The sequence below is a fragment of the Nylanderia fulva genome, unplaced genomic scaffold, assembly GCF_048542155.1.
Source record: "Nylanderia fulva isolate GAGA-0341 unplaced genomic scaffold, ASM4854215v1 Scaffold58, whole genome shotgun sequence".
Taxonomy (NCBI): Eukaryota; Metazoa; Arthropoda; class Insecta; order Hymenoptera; family Formicidae; genus Nylanderia; species Nylanderia fulva.
The window spans coordinates 78,104-103,769 of NW_028190676.1; the positions used below are offsets into that span (position 1 = coordinate 78,104).

Here is a 25,666-nt window from a genome sequence, read left to right on the forward strand (position 1 = left end):
CAGACATATATAGAGTCGTATAATGAATCAATAAAAATTTAAATTTACAAATGTAGAATCGTACCATAAAAAAACATATCTTTTAAAAAAAAGATAAACAAGATGCCAAGTCCATGCGCCATGTGAAAAAGAAATAAAAAAATTTTAGTTAAAAAAACTGGGAGCGCTGCTAAATAATATTCTAACAATATTAAAATTAAATTGTTACTTTTAAACTCATTACAGTTAAAATATGTTTTGTGTTTAAATTAATTAATGTTACTTTAAGGTGCATTGTAATTTTGAAACTTAGCAGCGCGCCCAGTTTTTTTAACTAAAATTTTTTTATTTCTTTTTCACATGGCGCATGGACTTGGCATCTTGTTTATCTTTTTTTTTAAAAGATAAGTTTTTTTATGGTACGATTCTACATTTGCAAATTTAAATTTTTACTGATTCATTATACGACTCTATATATGTCTGCAACTTTAATTTTCCACTGGTACAAGTTTCTACTTTCACTTGGCGCAATTTTTTTTTTATTTCATTACTTTTGTTACGATTGTACATGGGTTTATAATCGATAATTTTTCATACAATTCTATTGTACATGGGTTTGCAATGTAGGATTCTACATAAGTTTGCAATGGATAATTTTTAATACAATTCTACATGGGTTTGCAATGGTTAATTTTTCATAGGATTCTACATGAGTTTGCAATGGTTAATTTTTCATAGAATTCTACATAGGTTTGCAATGGGTACGATTCTACATGGGTTTGCAATGGTTAATTTTGCCTAGGATTCTACATGGGTTTGCAATGATTAATTTTTCATAGGATTCTACATGGGTTTGCAATAGGATAGGATTCTACATGGGTTTGCAATGGATAATTTTTGTTAATGGCGTGCCCTTAACTGGTCGCCTTTTTTTACCTTTTTTTAAAGGTGAGTTTTTAGAGATTATTATCCTTACCGCGTATACTATATTTTATGCACAGACAAACTGCAGAACTTTTTTTATTAAATAAGTATTGTTACGAACTGACACAAAGAAGTCGATAACAAAACTGTAATTTTTTTATTTTTATATGATTTATATATACAATCATAGCCAACGCGATCCGTTTTTATAAGTACTTTAATCGTGGAAAAGGATTTATTGATCAGTATAGTCAATAAAAAGTTATTTAAAAAGAACTAAATATTCGCATTCGGTCGGTAAAAACATACCTCCGGCATCCCTGATGAAAATGCAATGAATTTTCCCGAATTCTCACAGCTTAAAAACCTAAAATAATCCTTAATGATGAATGGAAGATATTTGAAGGTGCGTGCGTGCGTGGTAAATAAAATTACATAATTTCTAATTTATTACTAGTTATAATCAGTGTTTTGTTCACATTTACTTTTTGCTCATGTTTAATCATTTTTCAGGGGTAGTTTCACTTATAAGGGATATATGTAAATCTATTAATGGTTTACGTAATGTCCTTTTTGAGATGGATTTGAATTATTATTGCCATATGATAAAATATAGGATATTTTAGTATATACTATACACATACCGCATATTATATAAAGTAAAATAATAATAAAACAATCTCTATAAGGTTTTATTGTAATCACATGTACAATTATATAATTATCTGTGTAATTCAATCAGTAACTTATTAATATTAATGTAACTTATTAATATTACAGTTATTTAGGAAAAATGGAGATGTATAAAAAATTATTGTAAAAACCTAATTTTACATTTTCCAATTTAAGAGGATGCCGGATGTCTGTTTTATCGATCAGATGATTATAGATTTTTCTGCACCAAAATCTTTTTATTGGTTTAATAAAATAATAAATGCTTTTCCACAATTAAAACACGTACAGAAACAAAGTGGGAACCTACTGATTTTATGTTAAAAACAAGAAAAAATTTAAAAACTAAAATTTCTTTATCGACTTTGTCGTCAGGTCAAAAAAAATAATTGTTTAATATAAAAGTTCTGCTGTTTGTACGTACAAAATAAGATAGGTTCCGACTAGAAATTGAATGAAGAAGTATTAGTATATTTTTAGATATAAGTTTAAAAGCCTAATAAATAAGAAAACGGTGCAGAAAATTTTCATGCATATGTGTTGTATACGTGCATATGTTTAGATATGTGTGGTGCTAACCTATCATGTGTATATGTGTATACGTGCATATGTTTAGATATGTGTGGTGCTAACCCGTCGGAGTTCGGCCAACGCTCCGGCATCCCCTTAAGCTTCGCTTTAATAAATCAGACCCAGTGAGAAATGATTGGTCAAATCGTCATCGATTCGACATTCGATTCGACGAATTTGACATCGATTCGACAACGAATTGACGTCGATTCAACCATCATTTCTCACTGGGGAGGGCTGTGTGAAGTTGCCCCCCCCCCCTCTTCTATTGAGAATCCAAAAATAACCATGATAATTCGTTTGTTGATCTTTTGATGGTGTTTGGTAGTACATTCCAGATTTCCGATTGAGAGTCAAAGCTGTAATTAATAATTTTAAAAACCGAAATAGCGCGTAAAGTTAGTCCCCTTTTATAAAACTCGACTTTCCAGATTGCATGTAGCATTCTAACTGTAAGCATCCGTTTGGTGGTCGCGTACTGAAATTTAGTACTCCATTTTTAATGATTGCCCTTATAGAAATTTTTTTTCACTAGTAACGCCAATTTATCACTTATTTCGAGTACTTAATCACTTATTTCGAGTACTTAAATTACTGTATATCAGTTTTAAGTACTTGAAATAAGTGATTAATTAGCGTTACTAGTGATAAATTTCTACAAGGATGGTAATTCTTGTGGACACTTATTTCGAGTACTTAATCACTTATTTCGAGTACTTAAATTACTGTATATCAGTATTTTAAGTATTTGAAATAAGTGATTAATTAGCGTTACTAGTGATAAATTTCTACAAGGATGGTAATTCAAATTATAATTAATAATACTAAAAAGAGATTTACGCGCGCGCAAAGATAGTTCCTCTTTTTTTGAAATTCGGCTTTCCAGATTGCATATAGCATTATAACCATCAACATTCGTTTGGTGATTGCGTATGACGTTTGGTAATCCATTTTTAATGATTGGTAATTAAAATTATAATTAATAATACGAAAAAATAGATGCGCGTTTTATAAAAGGGGAGCTAACTTCACGCGCGTCTCTTTTTCGTATTATTAATTATAATTTTAATTATCAGTTATTAAAAATAGACTACCAAACGTCAGTACGCGATTACCAAACGAATGCTTACAGTTAGAATGCTACACGCAGTCTGGAAAGTCGAGTTTTATTAATTACAGCTTTGACTACCAATCATCCGGAATGTACTACACCATCAAACGACCACCAAACGAATTATCATGGTTATTTTTGGATTCTCAATAGTGGGGGGGGGGGGCCAACTTCACACAACCAAATCAGTGCACAGATACAAGAGTAAAGGACGTAAAATATGCAGTAGGAATGATTGTAGGACATAGAACAGATAGTATACATGAATAAGATTGGAGTAATACTTGCGTGGCACCGACACGCCAATGAAAAAATATTCGCCTATTACGATAAACATATGAAGTTTAAACCTATATGTGCATTGTAGTTCTATAACCATTATTGCCCTACGTACAGCAGTAGACAAATAAATTATGTGATTCTGACCAAACATATTCTCTTAGAACATTATGTCATGATAAAAATGAAATAAAAAATTGCTATTAAGGTATTTAATAAATGTTTAATAAAAGAAATGATATACATCGTAAACTTTTTTCACTATTTTATTACTTACAATGAGTTAATTTTTGTTTGTGTAACTTTTATCTTAACTAAATTAATTTTACAAGCAACTAACTTTAACTTAACTTAGTTTTAAAAAATTATTAACTTATCTAATCCTGAATATTTAATATAATAATATAATAAGCACTAAAATCGAAAATGTGAAATGTAAACAATTACTAATTTATCTTTTTTTTCTTTAATTATATTCAATATACATATATTTTTTAAAAATGTATTTGCATTACATTATCTAGTTATTTAGTCCACATTTCTATTTTTATTTAATATACATTATTTGTTCTTATTTAGTCCACGTTATTGCTCAAATAATAACTGGATGTGACATGATATAAGATTATTGTATCAATTACAATGTCGTAATATATAAATGATAGAGTGCTCACATTGAACACTTATTTCTGTATAAAGCTATAACTTATTGTTGGTATAAAAGAAAGTCATAATATTATTTATTCTTGCAACATTTTTTATATTAAAGCTTGATTGCTGTAATAAAAATCTACAATAATTGCAAAAAAATATGTACTATATGCTACAATCTTATTGTAAAAAATGAACGTGTTTCCATTTAAAAAATCAAAGATCAATTTCAAATCTCCGTCATCTAAAAAAATTTTATTTTATCCGTTTTATGTCACTCTTAAAATTATACTTTAATTTAACTCATCATTTTCTTTACAGAAGTAATATTGACATAAATCAAAGTGATATTCTAAGTACTTCATCTTACATATATGAGGTGTCTTAAAATTTGCAACTTAAAATATTCAGCAGGAAAATACTTGAAAAATTGAATAGTAAAAGTATGCGATTTTTATCTTTGTATATTATTTTTAAAAAATATGTTATTTTAAAAAATTAGAAAATTATATTATTTTAAAAAATATAAATTTTAACAAGAAAATAAAATGAAGTATTTTTGCCAATGTTTCATAACAACTTACAATTCATTTTTTCATTCATTTTCTTTTAGAAATTGATATGCATTATAAATTATAAATATAAAATATATGTTTTGTAATAAATTATAACTTTATAAATTATTTTTAATTATTTTAATTATCTTCTTCAAACACTCTATTATTGAAGAAAATCATATTATTCATTAAAGAAAAATGATCGTATTGGCTCGATTTTAATGTAGTTTTATCATTTTATTGTGTAATATCTTGAATCATTCAACCTTATTAAAAGCTGTTTATATTCTTTCTGCTTAATGAAGCAAAACATTAGAAATAATCGGAAATCGTTGAACATTCTGATTGAGGAAAAATGAAGGCATTCACATTTGCGATATAGTATGATATAGGTATCTTAATTAGAGTTTTAATCGCAGCGATTAACATAATATTCGATTTTCATCAAAATATATTTTAAACTTTTCAGTATATAATATATCCCGTTTTATATTATAAAAGTTCTGAAATAATTTTTCAGAATATCTTTTTGATCTTGTAATAAAAATATTAACTTGATGAAAAAGATAATTAAATATATAAAATTTGTTTTTTTTCTTGATGAGATACATTGATAAAGATTTTTATAAATTAAATATAAATTAGAATTGTGAAAAGTGAATAAAGCAATTATAATGATCTAAACAATAATGTATTTTACGCATAAATTGCAAGTGAAGATTTTTAAAAAATATTTTCTTTTACGTATAAAATATTTTATTTTATTTTATTTATATCACTAAATTGCAAGCAAATAGAATAAAAATGAAAAAAGTACATTATGTGTAAATTACATTTTTACTGTAGGTGCTCTTGTATAAAATAATATGCAATTTATAACACACACACACACATCATGTACAGGGTGTTCAATTTTAATTGACCACTCTCCAAAATTTTTTTATTTTTAATTGTACAACAAAATGTTTTAGATAAAAGTTGTTTAATTTAAAAGAAGAAAATATGGGACTACTAATTGTTTTTCAAATGCGGTTTTCAAGATCATTTGAAAGTCATTTATGTTTTTTTTAATAGAACCACTATATTTTTTATATAAATCGATTCCTCATAATTTTCGGTATAAAAAGTGACAAGGATAAAATGACTAAAAAATGAATAGTTTACGAAATATTTCATAATGTATGGATCTTTAGTGTCAAACTTAAATATAAAATATCTCGTAAACTATTCATTTTTTTACCATCTTACCCTTATAACTTTTTATGCCGAAAATTACGAGGAATCAATTTATATAAAAAAGTTATAGTAGTTCCATTAAAAAAAACATAAATGACCTTCAAATGACTTTGAAAAGTGCTCTTCAGATAAAAGTAAATAATGTCATCTTCTGTCCTTTTTTAAATCAAACAACTTTTATCTGAAACATTTTGTTGTACAATCAAAAATAAAAGTTATTTGGGATGGGACATTAAAATACGACACCCTGTAATTCTGTTTATTTATTCACAGAAAATACTACATTAAACAGAAATATTATCTTTATTTATTTTATTCAATATTGTATCCTTTCTATTTTTTTTTATTTTTTATTCATTTTACTCAACATATATACGTCGCAAAACCTGAGTACGAAATTATGATACACTCTCCGTATCTTTGTGAATCAGCCTGTATTTATAACATACGCTTATGTGCGTATATACAGGGTAACCCATTTTAATCTATCACCTCTCGTAATTACGACCGGCAGGGAGCCGGTCGTAGAGAAAAATGGTTCAGACAAAATCCTTGTAGGGTTTAAAGGGGGTTATTTGATGATGACCTTGATCTTGATCTTGAAGCCAAATTTGAAGGTCATTTGAAGGTTAATATAAAAATTTTAAATTAAAATACAAGTCTTTATAGTGATCTCCAAATGACCTTCAAATTTCCAAATGACCTCAAGATCAAGGTCACCATCAGATGAACCAAGAACTTATGTCTGAAACATTTTTCTTTACGCTCCTTGCAAAGTTAGGATGATAGATTAAAATGAAGCACCCTGTACATGGATATACACAACTACGACCCACGCTCCAGCTCCAAACTCCAAACCTAAGGCGAAGTTTTCTCGGCGGCTTGCGACAGTCGATCGAGAGGAATCGCGAGAGAATGTGGCCGGTCGTTTCGCTTCTCGTAATCCTCTGCTCGTCGGTGCGCATGTGTCGCGCCGATGATGATGAGCTCGACATCAATGAAATCGACGGCCATGTTTCGGCTTCGCGCGAAACACAATATATGCGTGACGATACCATCACGCTCGGAGAGATCTACGAGAACGCGGTCCAGGCCTATCTCGAGGAAGACTGGGACGGTTGCATCACAAGGTTTAACGATGCTCTGCATACGTATGTCATTATTATATATTATTTCATTTTATTGTTTGTATGTAATATTCTTAAAAAAAATCTTAAAGTATCGAATCTCTGTAATTAATTTTTTTTTATTATTATTTTAAATAATAAATAAATTTTATTATTTATTTTTAAAGAAAGTAATCTACCTAAAAATTAAAGAATTTTTGTAATTTTTTGTTTTGCCTATATTGTATATAAATTCTCAAATTTTATATTTATTTTATTTAATAATTAATCAATTGAAGTTGTTAAATAAACATTTATAAGATATGTATATATTATATATATACAAGGATGTGCAAATAAATGGGTGTTCAAACCCATTTAAAATTAAAAAATGCAAAAAGTTGGAAGTTTTTCATTTGACAACGCAAAATGCAAAATATTAGACTAGTTTTTTATAGATATCCATTTAGGATATCTATATATATATTCACTTAAAATATCTATAAAAGGAATGAAAAATAAGAATTTTTGAAATAATTTTTTTTAATAAAAACAACTTTCAAATATTTACATATACAGGATGTCCCGGAACATCCTTAACAACGTTCGTGTGATGATAGAGCGCATTGATACGAACGAAAAAGTCTTATACCATTTTGCGATATCTTTAATAATAACCGAAATATTTAATGTTAAAGTCAAGCGAATAAAAGCGAGTAAGAGAGATAAAGTCAAGCGAATAAGAGAGAAAATTTTATTAAAGATATCGCAAAATGGTAAAGACTTTTTCGTTTGTCTCAATGCGCTCTATCACCACACGAACGTTGTTAAGGGTGTTCCGGGACACCCTATATATATACACACACACATATATATATATTATATATAAGTAATATATTTATTATTAAATTCTTATTTCATATTTAAAATCTTGGCCGTGTCCAAGTAAAAATTTGGTGCCTTGTGCACCGGTATTTAATTCTAACGAAAAATTATTTAGTTTCGTTAGGATAACGCATTGTCATCCGCGATTTGGCTCTTGTTGCCCGTCTTATACGTTAAATTTATATTTATATTACAGAGCCTTGTTAAAACTCTTATATTTGATACACGCTGGCTTAAAAAATGCGTTTGTTTACCAACATTAATATATATAACAGAGAAAAGTATAGAATCAAAAGGATCTGAATAGCTCAGCTGGAAGAGCAGTCGCCCGGCAAGCGAAAGGTCTCGGGTTCGATTCCCGATTCAGCGATTTTCGGATCTATATTTTTCTCTTGCATTCATTTATTTATTTTCCGTAGGGGGGTTAAAGGGGTATTGAAATTAAATCTCAAAATATGAGATTATTTCATATTTAAAATCTTGGCCGTGTCCAAGTAAAAATTTGGTGCCTTGTGCACCGGTATTTAATTCTAACGAAAAATTATTTAGTTTCGTTAGGATAACGCATTGTCATCCGCGATTTGGCTCTTGTTGCCCGTCTTATACGTTAAATTTATATTCTTATTTTTTATTATTTACTTTTTTTATAATTATTATTTATATTTAAGTTTTTATTTCTCTTAAATTTCTCTTAAATTTTTATAAACTTTATATATTTTTAATAGAAACAAAAACAAAACATGACGTAAATATATATATTTACATGTGGAATTACAAAAAATATTTATTATTGTTTACTGACATTTATTTAATGATTTCTTTAATAACGTTTTGATTGTTACACATATTACTGATATCTCGATTAATTTTTAATTTGCAAGAAAAATACATTTAAAATCAACAATTTATAAAATCGGCAATAAAAACTATTTAAATGTAAATATAAAATAGTTTTTGAAAACATGTTTTTTAAATGGAAAATACAAAATAGACATTTTACAAATTTTTTGGCCCGATTTTCTGACTTCCAATAGAAAAATGGCCCAAATATTACACAATAATTACATCGCGAAAGGAAGAAATTTCACAATGTTTGTATTAAATGCTTCGCTATAACGTAGCGATTTTGTCAGAATAAAATTTGATATTTGCTCACAAATTGAATCATTTATTATGCACAATTATTAGGTGTTATATGTATTATAATGATTGTTATATATTTCATGTTATAACATTTAAAAATTATAACTTTAAATAATTGTATATTTTTTAATATACTTATAGATATTTTATATTTACTTTATTTAATAATTAATCAATTGAAGTTGTTAAATAAACATTTATATTATAAGATATGTATATATATATTATATATATTTATTTATTTTATTTTATAAAATATTTTAAAAATACAAAACTCAATAATACATATATTATTTATTAGGTAATTTTTTCCAAATTTAATTTTACAAATATTTCCAAGATACTTCTCCATAACGTTATCGTTTTGCTGAAACACTATTTAGCAATAAATTGTGTGCAATTTATATATATATATATATATATATATATATATATATATATATAATAAATGTATTATTGAGTTTTGTATTTTTAAAATATTTTATAAAATAAAATAAATAAATATATATAATATATATATACATATCTTATAAATGTTTATTTAACAACTTCAATTGATTAATTATTAAATAAAGTAAATATAAAATATCTATAAGTATATTAAAAAATATACAATTATTTAAAGTTATAATTTTTAAATGTTATAACATGAAATATATAACAATCATTATAATACATATAACACCTAATAATTGTGCATAATAAATGATTCAATTTGTGAGCAAATATCAAATTTTATTCTGACAAAATCGCTACGTTATGGCGAAGCATTTAATACAAACATTGTGAAATTTCTTCCTTTTGCGATGTAATTATTGTGTAATATTTGGGTCATTTTTCTATTGGATATACATATACATATATATATATATATATATATATATATATATATATATATTTGCTCAAAGATCTAAATTTTTACATGTATTGTTTCAAACATATAGAATATTACATAATTGCAGCATTCCAAATTTTATTCAGATTTCGTCATATAATTTTATAAATGTTTTCCTAGTGGGGGTTTCAAATATTGCAATAATTTTTAATAAAATTTCATGATATAGATTAAGAATATGTATATCTACTTATTATTCTCATGGCCATTTTGGAATAAAACTCTAAAATTTGGAGTTTTGATCCGTCCAACTCAATATATAATTTTAAACTCAATACAGTGTTTATATATCCTTAATCTACAAGTCCACGTTTTTGTAAATATGTTTTACAGATATAAAATGTACAAACGTACGGTAACGATTTGCCGTCGAAAATGTAGAGCCGAGGCGACAGGTTCTTCGCCGATCTTTGCGGAAGATATCGAAGATCTGCACTTTTACGAGCGAAAAGTAAAAGAGACACTCTGTTTAATGAAATGCAATCAGGATTACCGTGAGATCACAGGTGCGGGGGCGCTTAAACGACTCCCACGCGCTAAGGAAATGAAGTTTGTCAATTTTACCATCTATGAGTACCTTCATATCTGTTATTTTCAGGTACGAATAAAAGCGCCATTTTGACAAAAGAGCAATTAAAACTCATTATTAAAGTATTTTTCATCTCATTTAATCTTGTATATGCGGAAGCGTTAAAAAATCAACAAAATGTTTGAAGATTATTCTTTTATTTAGAAATTTTTTTGACAAATTTTTAGAAATTCGGTAAAACAAACTGCTAACTTTTTTCTATATCGTACTGGTATATGTTTACTAAATTTATTTTTTTAATTATAGAAATATTAGTTTTTTTGTATTTAAATGGACAACTGAATAAAATATTATCAAATTTTATAATTATATTGATATATAATACTTATTTATATTTTTGATACAAAAAGTATTTTTACAAAAAGGATTAATAATTTGGGAATTAAAAAATATTTTTGTTAAATTTTTGAAAATAATTCATTATTATGAATAAGACATTCTTATATAGATAGCTTTTGTTGCAGACTTAAGAGAACTTTTATATAAAAAATAAAACTTTATTTTTTTACAATCTTTTTTTGTTAAAAGTACGATTTCAAAAATTCATGGATACAATATCTAGCAAACCAGTATTGTAAATCGTACCAAATACTACTTCTTTTTCATTTTTAATATTATAATACAAAACAATGATAAATTTGTGTTAATGTTTAGCGTATATTGTTGACAAAAAAGACATTTCAAATAAATTTCAAAAAAATTTTGTCATTTTTTTTGATAGTTTTATTGTAATTTTAATATTTACCTTAAAGGGGTACCATTTAGCATACTTTCTTCTAATTTATTTACAGAATCATGCTTTATTTATAATTAATACTACTATAATTTGTGTATATTTTTTGTATTTATCTTACACAGCACAAAACATTTCAGAGACCTTCGCAAAATTTATTCGAAAATATTTCATATACGTCTTAAATACGTGAAAATGTCCGCTATTTTGTCACAAATATGTTTATGAAAGATTGCATAAATGTTTCAAATGTTACTTTTTCTATGTTATGTTTCTTAGATGTTGTGATGACGTTTCAGTGTTACTTGAAACTTTTTTGAAACTTTGAAACGTTTCTGCAACATTTTTGTTGAGTTTTGTGCTGTGTAAAATAATATTTAACGCAGTTATAATATATTGTAAAATATATGTTGTTGCTTGTTTTATCATTCAATTAACGATACCAATGAACGATGATTCACTTATACATTATATTAATATCTCAACTTTGTTTTGATTTATAATTTGTTACTTTGTTACTTCCACGGTAAGAAATTGCGTTGCCTAGATTCGTGTACTTGCGCCTATGGAAGGTTTCGCAAGCGTCACGAAAATATACTCCCCCGAATTCTAATCTGGAGGATTACGTAATTTCGGCATAACATAAAATATACTACGCGTTCATTTCTCGTAAACAGTGTTTGCCTGTTTGCTGTTATATATAAATAAAATTATATAGATGATCATCTAGATGAAGTTTTGGCGTCATTTTATCTTTATATAGATAATAAAAATATATATTATTTATATCTATATCTTAAATGAAAAAAAGTGTTATCTTTATTTAATTATTTAGAATAATGTTCAGATTTATAGATAATATATATATATATATATATATATATATATACTTATTATAAACTTATAAAAGTTGTCATCAATTGTAATTGCAAAAAAATGTTTTTTTATAAAAATCAAAATTTCTTTGTTATTTATTATTATAAAATTTAAAAGAATTAATAAACAAAAATCTAATTTAATATAAATAATGTTTTTAAAAATTAACTTTTGATTTAACTTCAGTTAATTTAATCTTAACTTTAACTCTCTCAGTCAATTTTTTGTTCATGCAGATTTAACTTATTTAACTAAATTAATTTTATAATACTTAACTTTAACTTAACTTAGTTTAAAAAAATTATTAACTTACCCAATCCTGCCAAATTATAAGCTTTCGAAACATTTCATGTATATTTCCGGTCTAGCAATCTAATAAAGTTATATCTTCTAGTAGAGTTATATTATATATACATATATATATTTTCTTATCAAAAGACCTTGAGATAATTGGAAATATAATCAAGCAACTAATATGACGCCGTTTATTTTGTTAGCAAAAAATACGATAATTAGCGATATGATTAAGTATTTTATAAGTAGGTTGAAATTTGTTTGTATGATTTCAAACTCTCTATAATTATTTAGAAAAGAAAGACAGAGTATTTTCGAGTAAATTCGAACACTTCTAACTTCTAACAAATCATCGTTACGAATAAATTTTTATAGAAAGGGAGACATCAGGATGCAGCAAATGCAGTCTTTACCTTCCTCACCCTACACCCTGATCACGAGATGGCAACGGAGAATCTTAGATACTATCTGAATCTACCTAACGTGATCGCGGAAAAAGTTGTGAATTTAGAGGAGGCGCCGTTTGTGCAAATATATATTCGAGGGGTTAAAGCGTACGAAAATGAGAATTACGTGGAGGCTGTCGCCGAGTTTGAGAGTTCCCTAGAATCTTACATGGAATTCGAGGAGAACTGCAGAAACTATTGCGAAGGACCCTTCGATCAAGGATGGTATCCTGAATTCACCTCTTCGATAGCAAGTAAAGTTAATTGAATACCCGGGAAAAAAGTCCATATATAATCACTAGCTTTTCGGACCGCGCTTCGCGCGGTCCTCATATAGCCTATATTAAATCCGTTTTAACACAAAAAATTAATTCTTTTTTTGTATTACCGCGAACTACTTCCACATTTGTTGTCCGACTTTCACGAAATTTATATCAAAATAAATGTTTAAATTTTTTTTGGATGACTACTATGTTATCTATTTCTTTCTCCCAGATATTTTATTTTACACCGCGTTTTGCATATATTTAAATATTTATTATATATTTTTATTTTTATTTTCTTGTTTATTTTAATTTCCACACAATTTCATATTTTTTAAATATAAAACATTATTTTAGTTAATATATACTTTAAATATTTTTTTTATTACTTAATTATTATATCCTTTTTTACATTTTACTCAATTTTTTTTATTTCTAATGTACCCACCGCTAACCCGCTATTATTAGCTCTCATACAATGTCATAATTCTTCAATTTACAAAATTTCCCTGTATATTACATTTTTTGTAAAACATTTTTTACTTTAATCACAAACACGTACACACATTTTTTAAAAATTACTTCTTGGTGTGACCAAGTCAATAAATGCGTATGCACATGGGTGCGTGGATACGTGGGTGAGTGCATGGGTGGATAAATAAAGTGATAAAAATTTGTTAAAATCATATAGTAGCCATCCCGGACAAAATTTGAGTACAAATTTCGAAAAAGTCTGTGAATAAATGTTTGAATGCGTGGGTGGATGCATGGGTGGGATAAAACTTAAAAGAACCACACAGCAGCTTTCTCAGAAAAATTTGCAACATTTTTGTACCAATTTTGTGAAAATTGGTCCATAAATGCGCATGTGTGTGGGTGAATGCGTGGGTGGAGGTGTAACACTTGAAAAAACCACATCGTCGCCATCTCCAAAAAATTTGCAACATTTTGGTACCAATTTTTACAAAAATCCGTTCATAAATATGCGATTGCGTGGGTGGATGCGTGGGTGGGGGCGTAAACCTAAAAAACCCACACAGCAGCTTTCTCAGAAAAATTTGCAACATTTTTGTACCAATTTCGTGAAAATTGGTCCACAAATGCGCATGCGCGTGGGTGGGTGCGTGGGTGGAGGTGTAACACTTGAAAAAACCGCATCGTCTCCATCTCCAAAAAATTTGCAACAATTTGGTACCGATTTAAAAAAAATCGGTTCATAAGTATGCGATTGCGCGGGTGGGTGCGTGGGTGGTGGCGTAAACTTAAAAAACCCACACAGCAGTTTCCTCAGAAAAATTTGCAACATTTTGGTACTAATTTCGTGAAAATTGGTCCATAAATGCGCATGCATGTGGGTAAATGCGTGGGTGGAAGTGTAACACTTAAAAAAACCGCATCGTCGCTATCTCCAAAAATTTTGCAACATTTTGATACCATGTGTTCAGAAATATTGCAAAAAAAATTTTTTTTTGCAAAAACATACCCTCCTCTGAGGAAAAAAAATAAAAATTAAAAAATTAAAAAAAAAACCCACAGCAGCTACCCCCGAAAAATTTACAACATTTTGGTACCAATTTCGAAACAATCGGTCCACAAATGCGGAAGTAGTTCGGATACAGACAGACAGACAGACGGACGGTGCTTATATATATAGATATATGTATATATAAAACATCGAACAACGTTCTCACAAATTTTATATATTAATTTAAATGTTATTATGTAATAGATCAATGTGATTGTCTACATGTGTATAATTTAATATATATTTTTTTATAAATACTATTATTAATTGCCAAAAATATTTTCCATTCTTTGTTACTTATTAATCATTTTTAGATCATTTTGCATTTTGTCTAAAGTGTAAACGTGGATGCTCACTTGCCCTGAACAATGTGAATGGCAAATTTCAAGCTGACCTGCTCAGAAGCCATTATAATTACTTGCAGTTCGCTTATTATAAATGTAAGTAGTTTTTAAATTAATTTATTAAACTAAATAATTGAAAACAAAATATCTTTCTCGGATTAATAGAAGAACATTATTATAAATAGTAGTATTAATTAGTAGAAGAATATTATTATAAATAGTAGTATTAATTAGTAGAAGAACATTATTATAATTAGTAGTATTAATTAGTAGAAAAATATACAGATCATATTATTATAAAATTAAGTGCTATTAATATTTATGCAATTAATGAGATATTTATCATTACGTAATGCAATACTTATTTATAAAATATGTAATGTTTATGTCCCTGAGAAACTATATAATGAATTGCAAGATCTGTTGACGGAAATATCCATACACACATATAACACACACATATACCTAATGAGAAATGATCGGTCGAATCGACGTCGAATCGATATCGATTTATCTATTATTTCTCCCTAGATATATACTATACATATATTGAATATTTTATCTGCATGATTTGAACATATTTTATATTATTTTTGTTAAACGTCAGTTTTGTTAATATCTCGAAAAAAAATTAAATTAGAAAAAATTTTGACTAATTAAGTATAATATAATATTTATTCTTCCAAGCAAGCAACTTTTTTCAGAAACATTTTTTATATTCTTATTAACAATGAAATAATAATATGTAAAATATATCTTGTACAATTTCATATTCGTTTTTTACTCAAGTAACATTTTAAAAAACATTTAAAGATTATTTAATTTATTTTATTGGAATTTCTTTTTTTGTTGGAAAAAACTATTTGTTAATCGAAGTAACATTTGATTTGAAATTAATTTATTTATTTAATCAATATTTTCAAAGATATTAAAGAAAATTTACAAAAAATATTATCTTTTAAACGTTAAGATAACTTATTAAAAATATTTTGTAAATAATCTTGAAAATTTTTTAAAAATATCAGTATTCTTAAAATTCTACCTATACTTTTCATTAAAATATTCTTTTTGTAAGAAAATTTACGAGATATACAACTAAAATGGAACATCCTGTATATACAAATTTTGTACAACTAAAACGCTGACATAAAATGTAAATTAATTCACGACATCACAACCGTGAATTAAAATGACCTTGCTGTCATGATTCATTAAAGAGAATATTTTAAAAGCTCCATCAAACAATTTCTTCAATAATCTTTCGTAAGATTAACTGTACTGATCTCTGTATTTTAGCAATTATTCAAATATTAATTGTCTTTTCCGAAATTGTCTTTTTTCTCTATTATATTATATTATTATATTAATTTTCAATAAATATTTTACTTGGTATAAAATTTATTAAAAATTTACTTAGTGTTAGATTTTAACTATATAGTTTAAAAAAATATATTTACACACACACACACACACACACACACATTTAAAAAAGAAATAAATAAATGTTGCAATTAAAATGTAAACTTGAGAATTAAGAAAATTAAGAGTGTACAAAGTATAAATAATAATTTTTATTTATTTTATGTATAGTGGGTAATTTGAAAGCAGCCTGTGCAGCAGTTGCAAGTTACTTATTATTTATACCCGCTGACGAAACAATGCTTCATAATAAAGATTATTATAACAATCAACCGAAAGTGAGGGAAGAATACTTTGCGCCAAGAGAGGTATGTAAAAAAATAGAGAATTATTAAAAATTTTTTATAATAAGAATAGTATAAGATTTAATGTATTAATATAGAAAAATATATTAATAAAAAAATATATATTTATAAATTAATAAAAAATAAAAAATAAAAAATTAGTAAATGAAACTTTTTACGGCTCGTATAAAATTAAAATAAAGAAGAACATACATAAACAGGCCAACTTAAAAACGAGCAAATTATTTAGGTGTAAAAAATAATTTATTTATTGACATAAAATAAAATAAATAAAACGTATACGTTTTGACTGTTACGACAGTCTTCCTCGGTACATAATTTCGTAAAAAATAATAATGTTCGAAATCTATAATAGTTGGAAAGACATGAAATTAATTCGACTAAAACGCATTCTTATGTACAATCAAACAACGCAAAGACTATGATCTGGTTACCACTACATGTGACTGCGTTTTAGTCGAATTAATTTCATGTCTTTCCAACTATTATAGATTTCGAACATTATTATTCTTTACGAAATTATGTACCGAGGAAGACTGTCGTAACAGTCGAAACGTATACGTTTTATTTATTTTATTTTATGTCAATAAATAAATTATTTTTTACACCTAAATAATTTGCTCGTTTTTAAGTTGGCCTGTTTATGTATGTTCTTCTTTATTATATATATTTATATTTAAATAAGTATTAAAATTGAAATTATACATATAATTAAACTATTTTAATTTATTTTAATTAATTTTTTACTTATCTTTTATATTATATATACTAATAATAGAGAGAAGAATTTCGGAATTGACAATTGAAATATTTGAATAATTGCTCAAATGTAAAGATTATAGTACAATTATAATTTTACCCCGAAAGATAATTCAAGCAATTGTTTAATAGAGCTTATAAATATTCTCTTTAACAAATGAAGACAACAAGGTTATTTTAATTCACGACATTTATATTTTATATATCAGCGTCTTAGTTATACAAAATATTTATATACAAAATGTTCCGTTTTAATAAACTAAATGACTTTTTTACAAAATTATTTATTTACAAAAAATATTTTAGAGAAAAGTTGCAAAATTTTAGGAACACTAATATCTCTTTTTACGTTTTTATTTGATTAATGTTTCAAAAATTATTTAAAAAATACTTAATTTATTTTAAATAACCATTAGAAGATAAAAATGTTTTTCATATTTCTTTAATATCTCCGAAAGTATTGATTAAATAAATAAATAGTCTTAAATCAAATGTTGCGGTTAATAAATAATTTTTCCCAATAAAAATATAGATTCCAATAAAATAAATTAAGAGTATACCTAATCTTTAAATGATTCTTTTAAAACTTTAATCGAGTGAAAAATGAATATCAGCATCTTTCTTTGAATGATGGAAAAGCGTTAAATAAGAATAAATAATTAAATAATATTTTATTTAGAGAATTTTTTTAGGAGGCGCTTTCTTACGTAAAGCGGCAAGAATACGAACTGATGTTGTTGAATTATATATCTGAAGAATTTGCGGTGATCGATGCCAGATTCAAAGCATTCACTAAGAAGATTCACGCAAAAAAGAAGATTGAACGAAAAAACGAAGAGGAACTTGGAAAGGTAAACAACGAGACATAAAAGAATTCCAAAGAAAATTTTTCTCACAAAGTACTTATAATAATGTTTTGAGATCACATACGAATTGATACGCGATAAGAGACCCTTTGTTGCCATGTTGCCTTTCTGTTTGAAGGATAACGCGCACATAAATCTGACCATTGGATATCGTGCTTAGATCATCAGTCAATATCGGTCAATTCTGATTAGCCGATCGACTAGTTTTAATACCAGAAAACTTTAACTTTCCATGTACCATATATTTGTATTCAAACAATAATTTGTACACAATAAAATGCTAAGAAAATAATCTGAATTTTTATTTTAAATATATATACAAACTGTCAATATATATTAATAAAATTAAAATCAAAAAAATATTATACGAACACATAATATGTGTACATATATTATAATAATATTGCATACGATGCATTTCCTATCAGTCCCCACGTCATCGCCTGCTTAAATGCAACCCTATTTACTTCTTCGCTCGTAATGATATAGAAATATAGGCGTGTCAGGCTTGAAGTTCTCAAGATAAAAAATAATTTAAAAAAAAATGAAAAAATAAATCCTATTTCTATCCTCTAAAAGGCATAAATAACATCTTATTCTTTTTCAAATAGCAAACTAACGTCATTAAACATAAAATTGACGTTATTAAACGTCAAAAAAATGTATCCTTGCTACTTGGATTATATACTTGTTACCTTTCATTTTTCTAGTATTCTTCCTTGATTTTACATCCACCTCCGGGTCACTCACCATCCACGAGGACGCTTGTTGGTAATCTATCGATATTTCGGGACGAGAAGGAAACGGACGCGCAAATAAGTCGTATCAGAGAGCGGTCAGAAATCACTGACGATGCAGAAATAATAGCAGGGGAAAAGAAACTCGGTGGGAAAAATCGCTATGCAGCAGACGGTCTTCTCAATTCCACTGAATGCGATCTCCTTATGCAACTGACTCGGGTAAATGAAATTTTTATTTTAAGATATTTCTCACTTAATGCCCCGCTGTCGATTCGAATTATATAAAATATTATATATCACAGTTATGTCATTTCTAAAATTATAAAATTAATAATGAATATCTTTATAATATATATATATATATATATATATATATATATATATATATATATATATATATATTATGAAGATATTTATTATTAATTTTATAATTTTAGAAATGACATAACTGTGATGTGTGTGCGTGCGTGCGTGCGTGCGTGCGTGTGTGTGTGTATGTGTGTGTGTGTGTGTGTGTGTGTGTGTGTGTGTGTGTGTGTGTGTGTGTGTGTGTGTGTGACAGAGAATATTTAAATATTAAATTTTCGATTTTAAATATATTAAATTTGTATTTGCAATATAAAAAACTATAAAAATAAATATAAATAATATTTAAAAATGTATCTCTTCAAGCGACGTCATTCTGACGTCTAATGACGTCATTAGATATCAAAGTCATTTTTACTTTCAATAATGTCAATTTGCTACTTGAATCTCTATTTCTCTCTCCTTAATACATTTATATTATTTATCAATTAATTCTATGCCAAAGAATTTAAGAAAACTAAACAAATAAAAAATATTTATACGAGTACGTATATTACGTATAAATAATTCAGAAATATTCTAGATTGCTATGGTGGAGGGTGATGGCTATGAAGAAAACAAGAGTCCACATTCGCCTTACGAGCGTTTCGAAGGTGTAACTATTGGCAGGATAGCGTTGGTAAAAATTATATTTATATCAAGAATATTCTATAATACAGGTTGTCTCTGAAATACTTTTAGACGAATTTATTCTAAGACATATTCTTTAAAATAAAAAAAATATATACTTATAATAAAAAATGAGTAGGTGCAAGTTATTGTGAAAGTTATAGTAAGTTTATTTGAAAATAAATAATTTCAAAGACACCCTATATATATCGAAAAATTACCCAAATAGCAAACTAACGTCATTAAATGTTATTTTGACGTTTAATGATGTCAATTTGCTACTTTTGGATTATTTAATAATTCTATACTAAAATTTAAAAAGCTAAAAAAAAATAAAAAAGAAATTTTTTTAAAATTTTAGATGATGTACTTCAACCTGACAAAGCCGGAACTACTGGAGCTATTCTTGCAACGCACGGAAGCGGTCCGCAATCACGTGGAAAGGTATTTCAACCTTGACTCAACACTGTATTTCACCTACACCCATTTGGTCTGCCGAACGGCTTTAATCGGTAATTCTCACCTGACGCATTCTCGTACTTCTGACGTCACTTTTCGCTGACATGCTCTCATCGTAAGAATTATTGGTATGACACATAACATTAAAATTTTGATATCATAAAAATTAAATGCTTGATCAGATCGTATTTCATCAATCTTTTGAACTCTATTTTATTTAATTATTTAATTTTTTTATTAACAAAACGCAATTGCCAAGATAAATAAATAGATATATTCGGTTATTCTATTATATTTTAATTGAGCAATTTAACCCTTTTATTAATGTGAACCTATCCAAAAATAATAACTTTGTTGATGTTAATTGAGGAAATGTTAATTAAAAATATGTCGGACCTTTCTTCCGTCCAAAACAAAATATAAAGTATCCTTATAGGGAAAAATAAATTCAACTTTAGATATCGTAAAAAAACCACCAAAAAATCCTTAATGCTAAATGTAATTTCGGATCGTCAATGAAAATTATAATCTTCAAATGATGATTAATTGATAATTAATCTTTATGTTCAATTGATGGTTAATCTTAAAAATGACAGTAATCATTTTCAATGAGAACTCTCAAGTGAAAATAACAACAAAACAAGTAATACGGAAAATATTCCGCGAAGCCAATCACCTTATATGTAGTATTAATATGTCATTCCACATTTCAACATTTAATACTAATACATACTGATTGAGCCCAAATTTTAATAGAAACTATTGTCACTCAAAAACTTCCATATGCTGCAAACCAGAGTTCGCTAGGATCCTCCTAAGCTAAAAACGAGCAGTTTTAAAAATACGACGAAGAAATTGTAAAAAGCATAAGAGTTTAATAAAAATAAATAATGTTTGGACGTTCTCAATTTGCCCAACTATGAAAGTGAACCTTCAATCTACTCATCATTAAAGGTGTTAATCTCTACCTAAATTTATTTGAGATTTAAAAACACAATAACTTACATTAAATAATTAACGTTAAATGTACACTAAATTTAGTGTTAACACTCAACTTTGATAACAAACATTCAACTTACGCTCAAAAATTTCAGTATTAACACTCAGATTAATTCTTTAATGATGGCAACATCCAAATTTTAATGTTAACTATCAAAATTGAATGTATTTTCTCATAAGTGCAATCGCCCAAGTAGCAAATTGACGTCATTAAACGTCAAAATGACGTCATTTAAGTGTTAATACTCAATTTTGATGACAAATAATACATTCAACTTACATTCAAATTTCAATATTAATACTCAGATTAACCCACTAATGATGGTTAATATCCAAATTTTAGTATTAACTATCAAAATTAAATGTATTTTTTCATAAGTGCAATTGCCCAAGCAGCAAACTGACGTCGTTAAACGTCAAAATGACGTCATTTTGACGTCGATAATGTTATTTTAACGTTTAATGACGTCAATTTGCTATCTATAGGATGTGTCAAAAACACTTAGTTGATACGCATATACTTATATATTGATAAAACAGTATGTGAACCATTGTGCATCGACAAAAGGATTAAATATATATACAAATAGATGAAGGTCTGGAACAACTATATATGTATTTAATCATCAGAATGTTTATTTTATCATGTGTCATTTTCTTTCAGATTCGCCAGCAGATCGGACGGATCTGAGTCATGAAATTCACGCTGATAATTGTGTGATAAAAGGTGGCAGTTCCTGCCTACGAGAGGAACCTGCGTACACGTGGCGAGATTATTCAGCGATTTTATATCTCAACGACGATTTCGACGGCGGCGAATTCTTTTTCGTCGACGACTGGAAGAGTCGTCACGTCCAGGGCGTCGTTCGACCTCGATGCGGACGTATGGTGGCGTTTTCCGCCGGTAGTGAGAATCTTCACGGTGTTCAGGGTGTACGCAACCGTAGAAGGTGCGCTGTGGCGTTGTGGTTTACTCTGGATAAAAAATATCTGGAATACGAAAGGATAGTGGCGGATATCATGCTGACGAGAGTTCGTATTTTGGGTACTGCGCAACATGAAGATACCCGAATACCTTCCAGGTAAAAAAAAATACAATATAGAACACTAACGACCTTAACAGCACACATATCCCGAAGACGTTCAGAGAACATCCTGGGAATGTTCAAATGTCCTCTGGATATCCTCTGAATATCTTCTAAATATCTTTCGGATATATTGTGCTATTAAGGGATAGGATTACCCACATAGCAAACTGACGTCATTTTGACGTCTAACGACATCAGCTGGCTATATTTGGAATAGTGTCGAATTCTATGACTTCGAAAAAATATATACTTTTAAATAGACTCGAAGAATTATGTCATTTTGACGTCTAATGACGTCATTCGACATCAAAATGACAAACACTTGCTATTTTTAATGGTTCCAAAATTGTTTTGTAACTTTTGTCTGTGATTATACGTATGGTTTATTTCTTATATAAAATATCTTGGTTTATTTCTTATAAAAATAATAGATTTTATAATATCGAGATATACGTACAACTATAATAACATATAACTTTATATAACAGATATGAAGACATGCTGATCCAGTGTTTTAAAGAAGATGAAACGTTGAGGCACATATTAAGAGAACGAAGCAACAAAAAAGAATAACCTTAATAGATATATTACGTAAGATCTATTCTGTGAAATATTTTTATTTAAAATGAAATAGTTGATCAAGTTTTGGGAGGAAAAAATGTACAAATTAACACGAGTATATTAACTTATTTGATTTACAGAAAATATATACATATAAAAGAATATATATAACTCTTATGGAAATTTATCACTAGCAAGTTCAAATAATCACTTATTTCGAGTACTTAAATTATTACTGATGTTTGTGAATAATCACATCTTGCGTGTAATTTCCGAGTATATTCCTCGGTCGACGCAAGTCGAGACACAAATCTCTAGTTTCTCTTTATTTGACGGTGACGACTACGATGAGTTTCGAAATAATTTAGAATGCTGCTTTGACTTGTTCGATTCTTTATTATATTGCTCAGAGAGAAATAACTTGAGGCAGTGATAGGATTAATAATGCTCGTCTTTCGCCAAATACGCGACATTATACTAATTGTAAGTAGTCTCCACCGATAGTCCCGCAGGTCACGAATTTTACCGAAATAAGTCGATCACATCCTCGTGTCCTAAATTAATTTAACCCGATAACAATTTGTGCATTATAAATGGAGCATAAATATAATACTAAGTCTTTATAATAACACATACTCTCAAGATAATAACAAGATATTGTTCGTTTCGTAAGCTGTTTATCACAATATTAACATATAAGACAAGTAATAATAATATAAGAATACAAATAATTCGGTAAGTATGAAACAACTGATATACAGTAATTTAAGTATTCGAAATAAGTGATTATTTGGACTTACTAGTGATAAATTTCTATGAAGGAAAATATTTAATATATAAAATATTTAATATATAAAAATATATAATGTATATATATAATGTACAAAATTAATATATATTTTAATGACTGGACCATAACTAAAGATTTAAAATATTTGTTAAATGTTTTAATGATATTTTGTAATAAATATAGTAAAAAAATATAATTTGTAATTAAGTTTGTAACTTAAGTACTTATTCCTATCTCTAAAAAATGTAATAAAAACATATTTTTTAAAATATACAATTACCCATCACAAATTGTAATTTTTTTTTAATTACAACAATGTTACACCAATTAATTTATCTCATTAATTTATCTCGTACAGAAAAATATTAAGTAAAATTATTAAATTATTATTTATTATTATTTAAGAAAAATTATTAATGAAGATCATGAACTCATTATAATTTTTTAATTTTTAAATTATTATATAGTTAATTTTTTAAATTATTTAATTAATATATAATTTAAACGTAAAAAGAGTAATCAAAATATAGGCATTTTTATATATGTATAATTATTGCAATTGCAACACAATATAATTTATAGAAAATATCCTAAATCTTTATTATAGGGAAAATTGACATATTTAACATATATGTCAACAAGTTTACATAACCGCGCTTGTTTTCACGCAACACATATATGTATGTATATGCATCGTCGAATTCTATACATATATCTCTCCTTATAAGAGTTTTATGTGATTTATATATACGCGCAATATATATATTCAATATTGCATTGTCTAATAATTTAGCAATATACATATATATATATATATATATATATATATATATATATACACAGGGTTTGTCCCAAAAGTAATGAGCCTCATTTTTTTGCGGGAGATGACGCCACCGGCGGGAAAGCAGACAGCGACGACAGCGGGCAGGAGCAAGAAAAGGGAGATGAAAGGACGATGGAAAAATATGTCACGGGAGAAGATATATGGACAAAAAGTTTAGAGAAAATAATAAGGGAGATAGAAGAAATGAGAGAAGAGATGGAAAGAATGAAAGAACAAATATCGGAGAGGAGAAGAGAAAGGGAGGAAGAAAGAAAGAAAGAAAGTGAAGAATGGAGAAAAGAGAAGGAATCAATGGAGAGAAGAATAGCAGCGATGGAATGGATTAATGAAAAAAAAGGAGAGAGAGGATAGAAGGAATAATATTGTTATAAAAGGTGTAAAATGGGAAAAGGAGAATTTAAAGCAGGAAGTGATAGAATTTTTAGAGGTCAACTTAAAAGTAAAGGCAATGGTAAATAAGACAAGAAAAATAAGGCAGAACGAGGAGAGAAGTTTAGTGATAGCGGAGATAAAAAACTGGGAGCAAAAAAGAGAGGTTATGTACAAGAAGAAAGAGTTGATGAAGGGTATTACAGGGTTTGTCCGGAAAGTAATGCGTCGCATTTTTTTAAAAAAGAATTTATTGATCGCATAGGTAAAACAACTTAAAATTGTTCGAAGTATGACCCTTCTGCGTCAATACATTTTTGCCAACGCGATTTCCATGCGTCATAAGATTTCTGGAACTCCTTGACTGGGATGCTGTTCAGGGAGGCCGTCGAAGTAGCTTGTACGTTGTCAACC

At 27.4% G+C, this 25,666-nt stretch overlaps 1 protein-coding gene across 1 annotated transcript; it reads left to right on the forward strand.

Annotated features, from left to right (window-relative positions):
* The first annotated feature begins 6,841 nt into the window (after positions 1 to 6,841).
* LOC114946013 (prolyl 3-hydroxylase 1) lies at positions 6,842 to 24,185 on the forward strand. Its single transcript, XM_029322397.2, has 11 exons — positions 6,842 to 7,130; positions 10,342 to 10,606; positions 12,876 to 13,200; positions 15,049 to 15,174; positions 16,669 to 16,805; positions 18,254 to 18,412; positions 19,138 to 19,386; positions 20,057 to 20,152; positions 20,504 to 20,654; positions 22,265 to 22,682; positions 23,177 to 24,185. Exons 1-11 carry the CDS (start codon positions 6,895 to 6,897, stop codon positions 23,259 to 23,261), a joined length of 2,247 nt encoding a protein of 748 aa, XP_029178230.2. The 5' UTR covers positions 6,842 to 6,894; the 3' UTR covers positions 23,262 to 24,185.
* The last annotated feature ends 1,481 nt before the right edge of the window (positions 24,186 to 25,666 follow it).